This window comes from Diabrotica virgifera, chromosome 6 (genome assembly GCF_917563875.1).
Source record: "Diabrotica virgifera virgifera chromosome 6, PGI_DIABVI_V3a".
NCBI classification, from domain to species: domain Eukaryota; kingdom Metazoa; phylum Arthropoda; class Insecta; order Coleoptera; family Chrysomelidae; genus Diabrotica; species Diabrotica virgifera.
Window position 1 is genome coordinate 198,923,511 of NC_065448.1, and position 13,150 is coordinate 198,936,660.

The 13,150-nt window shown below is 37.0% G+C and overlaps 1 protein-coding gene across 2 annotated transcripts in view; it reads right to left on the reverse strand.

Moving 5' to 3' along the window:
• Positions 1–1,819: 1,819 nt before the first annotated feature.
• The window catches only part of LOC126887116 (piggyBac transposable element-derived protein 4-like), a 36,205-nt gene continuing 24,874 nt past the window's right edge, over positions 1,820–13,150 (reverse strand). For both annotated transcript variants that reach the window (XM_050654466.1, XM_050654465.1), the window contains exons 2-3: positions 9,625–9,735; positions 1,820–3,670 (exon numbers count right to left, since the gene is read on the reverse strand). In XM_050654466.1, the coding sequence (XP_050510423.1) occupies positions 1,887–3,670; positions 9,625–9,735 (1,895 nt within the window). In that variant the 3' untranslated portion in view covers positions 1,820–1,886. The remainder of the gene's footprint in view (positions 3,671–9,624; positions 9,736–13,150) is intronic.

The window sequence follows — 13,150 nt, forward strand, 5'->3', positions numbered from 1 at the left end:
TTTTTTAAGCGAAAAAGTGTTTGGAAACAATCCCCTAATCACCACCCTAATTGAAATTAGTCATTGACCTTATTTTGTCTTCTTTATTTATGTATTATTAATAGGTTCTAGAAGTTTGACCGGTTTAGAATGATTAGTTTTTAAAAAAAAATGGAGTTAAAAGCGAATAACGAATTTTTGGTAGTTTGGAAAAAAATGGCCTTTTCTTCAGAATAGAACGATTAGCATCAGAGATACGAAAAATGTTTAAATACAAACATTGTAGCTTGTTTAATTCCCAAGAACCTGGTTTGCAAAAATTAAGTGAGCTATTGATAATTAAAACTTGTAATAACATGCAAAAACTACCTTTACCGACCCTTTCAAAGACACTTCTTTTTGCGATTGAAGATTTAAAAAAAATTTAATATTAATGGACTTATAGATCTTGTAAAAACCTACAAAATTCTTTTTTACCAAACTTTCTAAGATAAAAAATAAAAAAGTTACGGTTAAAAATCAGTATATTTTTTTGGAGAAAAAAAGGAGAAATCAAATTGGAAGCATAATATTGTAAGTCAGCGGTGTTTTTAGTCATTGACCTTATTCATTCTCATTTATTTATGTATTATTAATATATTCTGGAAGTTTGACTGGCTTAAAATGATTAGTTTTTAAAAAACTGTAGTTAAAAGCGAATAAAGAATTTTTGTAGTTTGGTAAAAAATGCCATTTTCTTCAGAATAGAAAGATTAGCATCAGAGATACGAAAAAATGTTTAAATATAAAATTGTAGGATATTTAATTCCCAATAACTTGGTTTGAAAAAATTTTTTCTACGGCAAAAATTGAATGAATCGTAAATAAGTATATTATCGAAAAACATTGATTTTTCGATATAAAACTAACACTTTCGATAGCGAATAAATCGAAAACTATTAATTTTATTAAAAAACTGTATGCAACATTTTTTGCTTACAATGAATGTTTTTATCAACTTTTGCGGTCAAAATATAATAAAAAATTTCCACCCCCGAGATGGGGTGGCAGCCACCCCATGGTAAAAGCGCCTTTCTGCATCATATAGATTTTGATCCTTGGACTATCCACTACTTATTCTCAAATTTTCAAGTAAATCGATCCATTCTGTAAAAATTGCGAGGTGAAAAGCTTCTGTTCCTGGACTATTATATTATGTTATTACAGCTTTCCACATGTCTCTACCGATTGCCATTATGCGTTGTATTTCAATGCACGTATCACTATGTAACTGCCTTCTGTCTATTATTCATCTCGTTTAGTCTTTGAGTAAAATTGGGCCTGTGCTAGTTTAAGTGCTACAACTATTTATTTGTACAACTCATCTACACCATTTAGTATTATGCTGCGTCCAAGAGTTTTTTTGTTAATGTACTCTCAAATTACTGATTCGTCTTGTGGGCGTGTCCAGTAAAATTATTTCTTCTTTTGTTACATATATGAAGCTCCCATCTAGATGGGTTGAGATCTCAATGGTCGCTCTAACCATCATACGGTCTGTATTTATTGAGAATTTATTAAGAATGGTGACATCCTTAAAAATGTATTTTTGTCTGTAATAAAATAATCTATTTCTTTGCTTCTTCCCGTACTCTTGCTATAATATTGTAAATTAAATTGACTAGGTATGTACCTCCATATTTACAGCGTTCTGTAGGGTTTCCTCAGTTCTGTTGCTATTAATTTTCCTTTTTTTAATTCTTGTTATCTTTTCATGTTTCCCGTAAGGTTGGGAAATGCTCCCAGAATCTCAAGGTTCAGTAATCATTTAATGAATTGGAATATTTACAAAATTCGTCAGTTATAAAATTAAATAAATTTAATACTTAACAATTCAGAAGTCAATCTTGTTAGTAAAGTTTTTATCATCACTCATTCCCATTATAGCATGGGGAACACATAAACACCGCATGTGAGAGACAGATAGCGTTATGACACTTTTTGCATTCATATTTGGATAGTCTTCTTAGGCCTGTCTCAGAAATGCATGTTTCACATCTTCGTCTCTTAGACGGTATTTGGGACTCTTCATTGTTTTGCTCATTAGGGGCTACATCGGGACTACAGAACCTTTTCAGTTTTCGTTGGAAGTGTAATGACAAGCCAATTGTATTTGTAGATCGTCGAGCGAGTTGTCCAAGCACAAGTTCGTGAGAGAGTTGTTTCAGAAACACTCTCCTTTTTAAAAATTCTGATCGGTTTCCAATATGTATGACATGGGAATTGATTCCACCAATGTTTAACATTGCAAAAAATATTACCATGGGCCACCGTGATATGTTACGGGTTACACTGTAAGAAGCAATCATCTTGTCTACAGTATCTACTCCTAACTTTGTTGCATTATAGTATGTAATTATTTCTGGTTTAAACTTCTCACCAGTATTACGATCAATTGAATGATCATTATGCAGTGTCGATAGAAGAAGGATATTTTTACCTTTTCTTGGAATATAGGACACCAAAGTGACACCATCATCACTGAAGCCAAAGATACTAGAATATTGTGCTCTATTTTTGGTAACAATGAATTCCTTTGGTAGCTGTTTTCTATTTTTCTTGATTGTACCAACGTAGGAGAGTTTTCTCTCTTTCAATTCATTCGCCAGACTTACTTCTGTAAATCTGGTATTAGCTGTTATGTTTTTTCCCGAACCAAAAAGAGGTTCAGCCAACCTTTTCACTACATCAGGTGTCTTGTTACTTACACAAAAAGGTCCCTCGTTTTGCTTCCCTGTATAAATTTCCAAGTTATAAGAATAAAACGTTTTGGCATCTACAAGAGCGTAGACTTTTATTCCATATTTACTGAGTTTTGATGGAATGTATTGTCGAAAAGGGCAACTACCTCGGAAAGCAACCAACATTTCGTCAATCGTAACGCTTTCACCAACATAGTAACTAGCTTGACAATTTTGAACAAATTTTGTGAAGATATCACGTATTGGTGCTAGACGATCATTTTCTTTTCTGGAAGATCTTGTTTCGAGATCATCGAAAGAGAGACATCGCATAAGAAACTTAAACCTCTTAATGCTCATTACAAGACTAAACTTCTCTATGCCGTCGTCATTTTTCCCCCAAAGTTCCTCAAGACTTATTCTATTTGCTTTGTACGCTCCAGCCAAGTAAAGCAGTCCTACAAAAGCTCTTATTTCAAGCAAATCTGTATTATTTACATCCCGTTCTCTGGAAAATCTTCCTTTTATGGCATCTATATACTGATTAGTGTACATCACGATATCATTTAGAATATCATTTGTAAACAAGCAATTCCAGCATTCAACAGGAGTTTTTGCTAACTTCGCTTCTCCAATAACTCCAAGTAATTGAGTAATGTTGTTATCGGACACTCGAGGCACATTTCTTTTCTGGGCAGTCCTATTCCACTTTGTAACTTTATCTTTTCCCAAATAAAAGATGTTACTTTTTTCAAAACTGTCTTCATCTTCGTCAGCACCTTCTTGTTCTGTGTCTGATCCCTCATCTCGCTCTTCTACACCATCTGAATAAATTTCGCTTTCTTCTCCGCAACTTTCACCCCTGAAATCGTCATCATCTTCATCAGACGCCGCAAATAATCTATTAACTTCTTCAATATCTTGGGGGTTAGTTAAATCAAAAGTTTTTTTTCTTTTTTTCCTTTTGGAGCCTAAAACCAAATATACAAAATGTAGAATATTCGTTACCTAGTAGAAATATTTAATATGTTTGAAAAGTTAGAGAAGTAGCTGCTGGTCTTTATCATAAGAAAACTCCACATACCAGTGGCGGCTCGTACCACTTTAAGAAGGTAGTGCCAGAATTCGGACAGCCGCCAAATTTTTTAGTGACGGGTTCACGATATTGTCAAAAAAGTTATAATACAAAAATTAAAAAAAAAATAGGCGCTGATACTTTTACCTTATGTACCTTATGTATCTTATGTATATTTATCTGAGGTGCCAAGAAATTGTTCAAAATTTATCAAAACAGTTCCGTAAATTCATTAACAATAAAAAACTCTCAACTTACAACCATTATTTACTGCTAATATTACTTAGCTTGTATTACGATTTATTCTGTATTTACAAAATTATAAAAATAATACTACATATTTCATTATTTACACACAGGCACAAAGTTGTGTTAATACCACTTTTAAAGTTTACGATACATCCTTCTTGTTTTTTTTTGGTTGCAAAGTTTTCAATGACTTCATTATTAAAATTATCAATACCATTTACAAAATGCTTTTCTGCAGATAACATACCTTTCATTGTATTTTTAACTAATGTTTTAATTCGTTTTCACATCAAAAAACAGCGTTTTGCTTCAGATATTGATATAGGAATGGTAATTAAAATGCTTAAAAGTTTAATAGTTTCTTCCAATGTGCTTTTTAAACCTTCCTCATTTAATAAAACTCATAGTGGAACAGCCCCAGAGGTAGTACTTAAGGTGATACAGTAGCGATCAACAGGTAGCCAAAACGCGTTCCAAGATTGCGGCTGTAATTTTGAATATTTTTTCGAGATATTTGGCACACGTATTTGTAATATAATAAAGAATGGCTCTGTTTTAGTAGTTCCAAAATGACACAAAATCTAGGCATCGGATAAAAAAGTTTATTTGAAGAAAGTGTATTTTTTTGTTCTTCTTAATGGCGGTACAGGCTCGTTTTTTTAATATTGTATTTAATTACAGAGTAATTTCCACATATTAATATATTTTTCAAATTGGGCTCTGTACCGCCATTCTTTATTATATTACGAATACGTGTGCCAAATATCTCGAAAAAATATTCAAAATTACAGCCGCAATCTTGGAACGCGTTTTCGCTACCTGTTTGATCGCTACTGTTTCCTCTTAATTCGTCTCACTAATACTGTTTTAAACCGAGTTTTGTTTAAAAATTAAAATTGTCTCCATGTTTCATTAAAAAATGATTCGGGGAACCGACGCTTGTAAGCAGAAAACTTCTCCGACATAAATAAATTAGAAGCAACTACATGTCAGGAGACGGTAGACCTGTGAAAGATCTGGAACTTTAAATATTATGAACCTTTAAGTCGTTGTCTAATTCAGCGCTAAAATTGACCAGTTCCTTAAAAATATGCCTCTATTTTGTGAATTTTTTTTCGTCGTGACCTCTTTAAGCTAACTCGAAAGCTCCATAAAACCTTATAAAATTTGTAAAGAAAAACCACCAAAAGAGTTTTTTAAAATACTAATCTGATTAATTGTCAATTAATAAATTAAACTTAAGAAATAATCAAAATATTATGTGTACTACACCCACGATCATGATGCACTAAAAGTTTAATAATAATATTATAAATACAAAAACTTTAACAGAAAATAGACATAACAAAAGCGACAAGCCAGCACTTAAAGACACTCAAATAATAGATACCTTCTCGTGCCCGGCACGAGATTGTGACGAGATTCTCATTTAAGGTATACTAAATAGTCCAATATAGCTCTTTCTCTGTCACTTATATAGGATGCTCGTAAAAGCTTTCTCTTTTCAGCCGTGCTGGTACCAATTTTGGCTCGAGATTCTCCAGCCGAATAATCTCCGCTGTAAGTGGCAGCGATTGTACTACGCGCACAGTTGCCAGATTTTATATAATTTATGAAGATAAAAAGAAATACACACAAAAAATTAACAGGCATGAAAAGATTTTAAAAATAAAAAATATGCTTCTGCATAGTTAGGAAGGTAGTGCCATGGCTCTATGGCACTACCTCACGGGCCGCCACTGCCACATACTATAACCGATTCGTTGGGAACAATGATAATAGTCAGCGTTTCTCAACCGGTGGGTCGCGGCGTGGCTCTTAAGCCGACGCCGCACTGTAGGATGCTAGATGGTCGCTTGGAGGGTGGATTTTAAAGGTGGATGGTGGAGGGGCACTGCATCCTGGACGCAGTAAAAGAGTGAAATGAAGTCAGTATCCAACCGTCATCCAACTGACTGCTGAGGAATCGTTTGTTTCATTTGTTACGTTACATTTGGTTTGTTTTTTTTTTAGCATATCGTCCTATTAGAGGTAAAACTCACTAACTACACTTTTCAGAAAGTGGAGAAAAATAGACTTAAAGGTACAAATTGTTTTTTAAATTCACCTGACTTGAATATTGGATTTTTTAATGCAACTGCAAAGAATAAATAAAACAGATATTTTAAGCCATGGTTCGTCACATAGCGGGTCTGCTGGGTCCCAAATTGCCCTTCTTTTATACACAGCACTTATTACGCTTTCCTCTATAGCCAGGATACCCGGATGGAATATCAAACACGACTGATATGGGTGGATAGACGCCTGGCGAACCACCGGATGGTTAGATGGTAGTGGGAAGCCACTGCGGCTACCGTCGGTCGTTTTGTTATTCGTGGTATAAGTAGCTAGATGGTCGCCAGGCAGGTATCTACCATCCACCAAACTTCTTACCAAGCATCGGCCTTACAGTAGCTGCGTAGCGTACAGACCGATTTTTTCCCAGGCGCCACTCTGCGTTTTCTTCCACTCGCTCTCTTACTCTATATCCCAAATACCGGGTTTGTTCTCAGCCTGGCTCTCGGAATTCGGTATTTTCCCGAGTAATAACATACGACAGTAGCTTGACACCATTTCTAGCGTTGTTTTCGTTTAAAAGCAGTGAAATTTTCACTACTTTTTAGACTATTTAACGATGGAAAACTGGCTGAAAAGTGGTTCTTGTGTTAAGAGAAAACTGCAATCTACTGGCGAAGGTGAGTTTAATCGTCCATCTACTAGCAATGACGCTAAAGAGCCTCAAGTATTTTCAAATGTTGAAAGGGAAGAAAAGATTACGAAAATATTGTCCCGAATACCTTCAATACGGATTCACGTTCATAGGTACGGAAGAAGAACCTATACCCCAATGTACCCCTTTGTTTCGAAATTTGGCCAACGAAAGTATGAAGCCTTCAAAAACTAATTTCAACCACATTTCAACTAAACACCCTTAAATAAAATGAAGTTTTTTCAAATAAATGACTTAGACTCGGTCGAATATGGAGAATATGGCGCCGGGGCAAGGTAATAAATAAAATTGCCATGGCCTCTTACCAACTGTCTTTGCTAATAGCAAAAAATAGCGCTCCGCACACATCAGGTGAGAACTTTATTTTGCCTGGGGCAGAAATAACTTCGTCACTTCTGTTTGACGAAAAAGCAGTCAATAGATATGTAAAATACCCTTATCCAACACTACAGTGAAAAGTAGAATCGAGGAAAAATGTCTGTAACGTAAAGGAGAGTTTAATATCTGCTACGAAAGAAACTGACTATTATTCTTTATAATTAGACGAAAGTACAGATATTGCTGACAAAGTTAATTTGTTATGATTAGTAAGATTTAATTTCAATGGATCAGTTGAAGAAGAAATGTTATTTTGACACACACTAATCACCACTACAACTGGCCAAGACATTTTGGATTCCTTGGATAGTTTTATTCGCGAAAATGGAACTAATTGGTCCAAATGTGTCAGGCTTACACTTACAGCTGATGGAGGTGAGGGATGGGTCGCGAATATGAAAAAACATCAGAAGGTGGGTCACCAGACATAAAAGGTTGGGAACCACAGAGAACACGAAATTCGAATAACCTGGTATAATTATATAAATTAATTGTATAATGATGAAAGACCCGAAGAACTGGAGACTTTAGATGAAGGTGAAGGACCAGAAATACTAAAATCAGAAATACTACATGCTATAAAATTGGCAAAAAAGAAGAAAGCCGTTGGTCCTGACAACATACAGATAGAGATGCCAAAGCTCATAAATGAGGAAAACATTGGGATATTGGTCAAACTTTTCAATGATGTGTAATATCCCTGAAGATTGGTCAAAGTCCGAATTCATAACCCTACCAAAAAACAACGCCCGAAAAACTGTAGCGATTATAAAATGATAAGCCTTATGAGCCACACTTTGAAAATATTTCTACGTATCATCCACAGTAGAATCAGAGATAAATGTGAAGAAGACCAGGATGAAACACAATTTGGCTTCAGAAATGGACTGGTACCCCGGGACGCACTCTTTGCACCAAATGTATTATTGCAGAAATACCGATATCAAAGTAAAGACGTCTTTGTTGTATTTATTGACTATAAAAAGGCCTTTGATCGAGTACAGCATCACAAATTTATTAAAATATTAAAGGGGAAAGGAATTGATAGTCAACATGTACAAATCATAGAAAAATTATACTGGCGTCAAACAGCGACAGCTTGCATAAATAGAAAGTAAACAGAAATATGTAAAATACAAAGAAATGTCAGACAGGGTTGTATACTGTCCCCACTGTTATTCAACTTATATTCAGATAGAATATTTAAACGAGCGTTGTATAATTTGGAAGTTAACGGAATTCTGATAAATACAATCAAATACGCAGACGATACAGTTATTTTAAGTGATGATATGAATGGATTACAATGTCTTTTAAATGCCATTGACACAATGAGAAGAGAGTTTTGCCTGAACATAAACTGTCCAAAAACAAAACACATGGTATTTAGCCGTTTGGCCCATCAAGATTCATGGTTATATGTTGATGGTCATATAATTCAAAGAGTACCCAGTTTTAAGTATCTTGGTTGCCATATTACTGAACAACTAGATCAAGATAAGGAGATAAAATAATGAATAGAGATAGCCCGCACATTTTTAAAAATGAGGTCATTTTTCTGTAATGACAACTTGACACTTCAACTTCGAAAGCGTATGATTAAATGATACATTTGGTCAGTCCTCTTGTATGGTGTCGAAGCATGGGCATTAAAAATATCTACCATTAATTGTTTGGAGGCCTTTGAAATATGGCTGCACAGACGTACACTGAAAATACCATGGATGGCTATGGTGACAGATGTGGCAGTCCTTAAGAGAGTAAATGCTGCCCGCGAGCTGCTTGATAACATCAAATATAGAAATATGGCCTATTTTGGACACGTAGTAAGGGGAGACCGATATAATATTAATAACTTCAACTTATTATGATGGGGAAAATCGAAGAACGCAGAGGAATTGGTAGAAAGCAGGCCTCTTGGTTGAAGAATATCAGGGAGTGGACAGGAATAAAGAAAACAGAACAGCTATTTAGAATAGCTCGAGACAGACAGTTTCGCCATGTTAATCGTCAACGTCAAGGGGACTTGATATGGCACGTTAAGAAGAAGTAGAAATATCTGTTATATTCGTTTCACAATCTGTGATAGTTGATAATTATATTTTTTACTAATTAAAATAAAAAGGTCGTAGAAAAAATATAGTATTTTACTCGCATGCAACGGCTATTACTCACTCTGATGAATTACGATTATCGCCTTTAGATCCTATCGCAAACTTCAGCATCGCGAGTAATAGGCATCATTAGGTACACGCTTGTTGAATAATATACTTACTATAAAGTAATGCCACTAAACGTATTTAATATATTTATTTCCTTCATAAAAAATTCTTAAAAGCTTGCAAAAAACTTAAGTGACTTATATTACTCAAATACTCTACTCTATATTACAAAAATTAATGTAAGGGATCATATAACATTTGTTAGTATTTATGTTCTATTATTTGTCTCACCTGAGTATTCTCCTTCTGGTTCATTCTTAATGTTTTCAAGATTTAGTGATGTTGACAGCTGGCTTTTACCATATCTTTCGTCATGTTTCCCAAACTCTTCGTTAATGTCGACTTGAAATTAAATAACTAATAAATGAATAGAAATTTAATATACAGAAAAACAAATATTTTTATTTATGTAATGAAACACAAGGGTACATAAACATTTATGAATGTGTTTGATTTGAGAATAAAATCAGACATCACTAAGAACTATGTACTAAAATTTACAAACTGATATTATTAATTCGCGATGTTCAGTCACAATGATGACCTCTTGTGGATGTTGGCTGAACTAGCTTCTTGGAGGTTCTTATGCCTGGTTGCGCCAACAGATCTTAAGCTTAAGACGTGCTTTAAGCTCAGCTTACGAAACATACGCATTGCACCATCGAGTTTTAGATCAATTTTCAGCTTGCCACATGGACTGAATTGATACGAATCGAAAATTATGGTGCAACGTAAGTGAGACTTAAATCGGCCCTATTTATAAGCTGAGCTGGGCTAAGCTGGAGCTTTAGATTTGTTGGTGCAACCAGGCACTAACGTCTTTTGAAATTTCAAATGCATGAAAAAATATTCATTATTTATTTTTACATATTTTAAATTAATTGTTGGGTAATAGAAAATTATTAACATGGAATCTTCATCCTTTGCAGGCCTGGTATCGCCAGCCTGTTTTCAGACATTCTATTATCAGTTTCTCGTTGTATTTCATAAACAGCCATTTGAAAAACAAAAAAAAAACTGGTGTAGTACCATATCGATGGGGGTGTAGCGATGGATCGCCTCCACGTGGTGCACCTTGGGTAACGCCAAATGATCAATCACTCCCAATCCTAAGGTGTAACACCATCGTGCCGATGGGATGCATGGTACAGGGAGTAAAGTGTATCTGAAGCGATGCCCTAGAGAGATGGCGAACTCTAGGGGAACATAGCCTTGGTGCGGTAAGGGCGCACTGCCGTACTCGACATTTATTTCGACCCTACTCGTGGGAACAATCGTGGAACCAAAGAGAAATATTAAACAAGCGGAGAGGGACTCAGAAATGAGCGACCTCTCCGAAGAAACAAGAATGGAAGCTGCGGGAGCAGCAGACCATATAGAACACACGGACAAGGGAGCTGTGGAAACAGCAGACCATGTCGAGGAGAGGGATATGGAAGCTGACCAGCTAGAGACAAGCCTCGAGAAATTAAGCCTCGGGACAAAAAAGCTATCTGGAGCTCAAAAACGAAGGCTTAAGAAAGCCGAAAAAATAGCTGCTGGGACGTGGGTTAAAGACAACCCACATAAGACCAAAGGCCAAAAGGGGAAAAGTGACCAGACCACGGGAGTGCAAAGGACCCGGTCTGACGGCTCGACCCCAACAAAAAAACCCCGAGGCCAAAAGACCGAAAGGAATTACGAAATAAGTAGCTAACAACGCGACCAGGAGCGGTAATACGCAGACTGGCACAGTTGCTAGCGCTGAAGAGGTAAGGGGCGGTAAAACGCAGACTGGCACTTACGGCGAAGTGACGGACAAATTGAGGATGGCGGTGGTAGACAGACGCTATCCTGAGGTAAAACTGAACCAGGAACAAGCAGACCTGGTTCGAACAAAATTGGAAGAGGCAGTGGATAAGGCACCCGGTGGGAGTTAGAATCCACTGCGCGAATGAGCCTACCAAATCTTGGCTGGAGAGGACGGTAAGAGAGCTTCGGGATCTCTGGGAGTCGGCGGATTTGAAGTTGATCGAATTCAAAGACTTGGAGAAGACCGATTGTTCTTGTGCACGTGCCTGAGACCGGCATAAGCGAGAAAGTGATCAGGAGTCGCTTGGGCAAGCAGAATGCAGGGCTCAATACGACAGACTGGGCACTGAAAAGCCAGAAGGTCGAGGGGCAGGGAGAAATCCTTGCGTACTCGATCGACAGGATCTCCCTTAGGGCTTTGAAGCAGACCCAACTCAAGGCCTTTTATAAGATGTAGAAGCGTAGCATTCAGGATCGTGCGGGAGACAGATGGAGATGGCAAAGGTGAGAGTGATCCAAGCCAACCTTCAGCACAGTAAGGCAGCTTCGGCAGAACTTGCTGTGGCGATGGAAAGGTTTGATGTTGCTCTCATCCAAGAACCCTGGGTAATCCAGGGTAAAATAAAAGGTCTCTCAGGGATAAGTGGAGAACTGATTTACAGTAGATCCACTGAAGTACCAAGAACGTGCATAATAACTAAAAGAAACATTAAAGTACTGCCGTTAACTAATTTCTGTTCTAGGGATCTAACAGCAGTACAACTAAAAGTTACAGAGGGAGATAGAATGAAGGAGATAATACTCGGATCAGCCTACCTGTCCTACGATGATCCTCACCCACCACCACCAAGGGAATTGGAGGAGTTGATGAGAGACTGCAGAGGCAAAGGATCACAGATAAACGTCGGTTGTGACTCCAACTCGCATCACATCAGCTGGGGGAGCACCGGAAACAACGAAAGAGGTGAGCACTTACTACAATTTATTATGGAATATAATTTAGACATACTAAATGTAGGCAACAAACCTACCTTTGTGACTGCAAATAGGAAAGAGGTTATCGATATAACGATGGCGACTGCATTTGCAAGCAGCATCGTTAGGAACTGGCATGTGTTTGATGAGGCGAGCTTCTCAGACCACAGACACATAAACTTTGAAATAACGGGCTATGAGCCCGAAACAGAGAATTATCGAAACCCCAGGAAAACTGATTGGGAAGCGTATCAAGAAGACCTGACATATAGTTTTCGTGGGGCTATAAAGAAGATAAGGAACACAATAGAGCTAGATATGGCTACTGAACAATTTCAGAATACATATAGTCATAGAAACATATAAAGATAACTGTCCCGTATCAGCAAGGAGCTCCAACAGGAAAGTGCTCTAGTGGAACAATGAACTTGCTAAAAGAAGGAGAGATGCGGGAAAATAATTCAATTCTGCAAAGAGATCAGGCGAGTGGAGCGAATATCGCAAAGCTCTGACTGAATATAACAAGGTTCTAAGGAAAGCCAAAAGAGAATCATGGAGGAAGCACTGCGAGGAGATAGAACAGACTGTAGAAGTGGCTAGACTCCAAAAGGTTCTCTCGAAAGAACCTAAGAGCAATATCGCCACGCTCCAGATGGAGTCACGCGACTACACACAGACCAGTGAAGAGACGCTGAGGGAACTCTTCAATTTTCACTTCCCTGGGTCAGTCACCAGAATGATGGCACCAGAAGTTCTACAGCAAGAAGGACCAGTTACCATGAAATATGGAAATAAGGGAAGCTGGAGAGCTGCAAAAGAGATGGTGACACTAGACAAAATAAAATGGGCAGTAAGTTCATTTAAACCATATAAATCACCGGGAACGGACGGGATTTATTCTGTACTTTTGCAAAAAGGTATCTACAGAAGCAATGTACAAGCAAATACGTATAATACTTCGTGCGAGTATTGCGCTGGGGTATGTACCAGT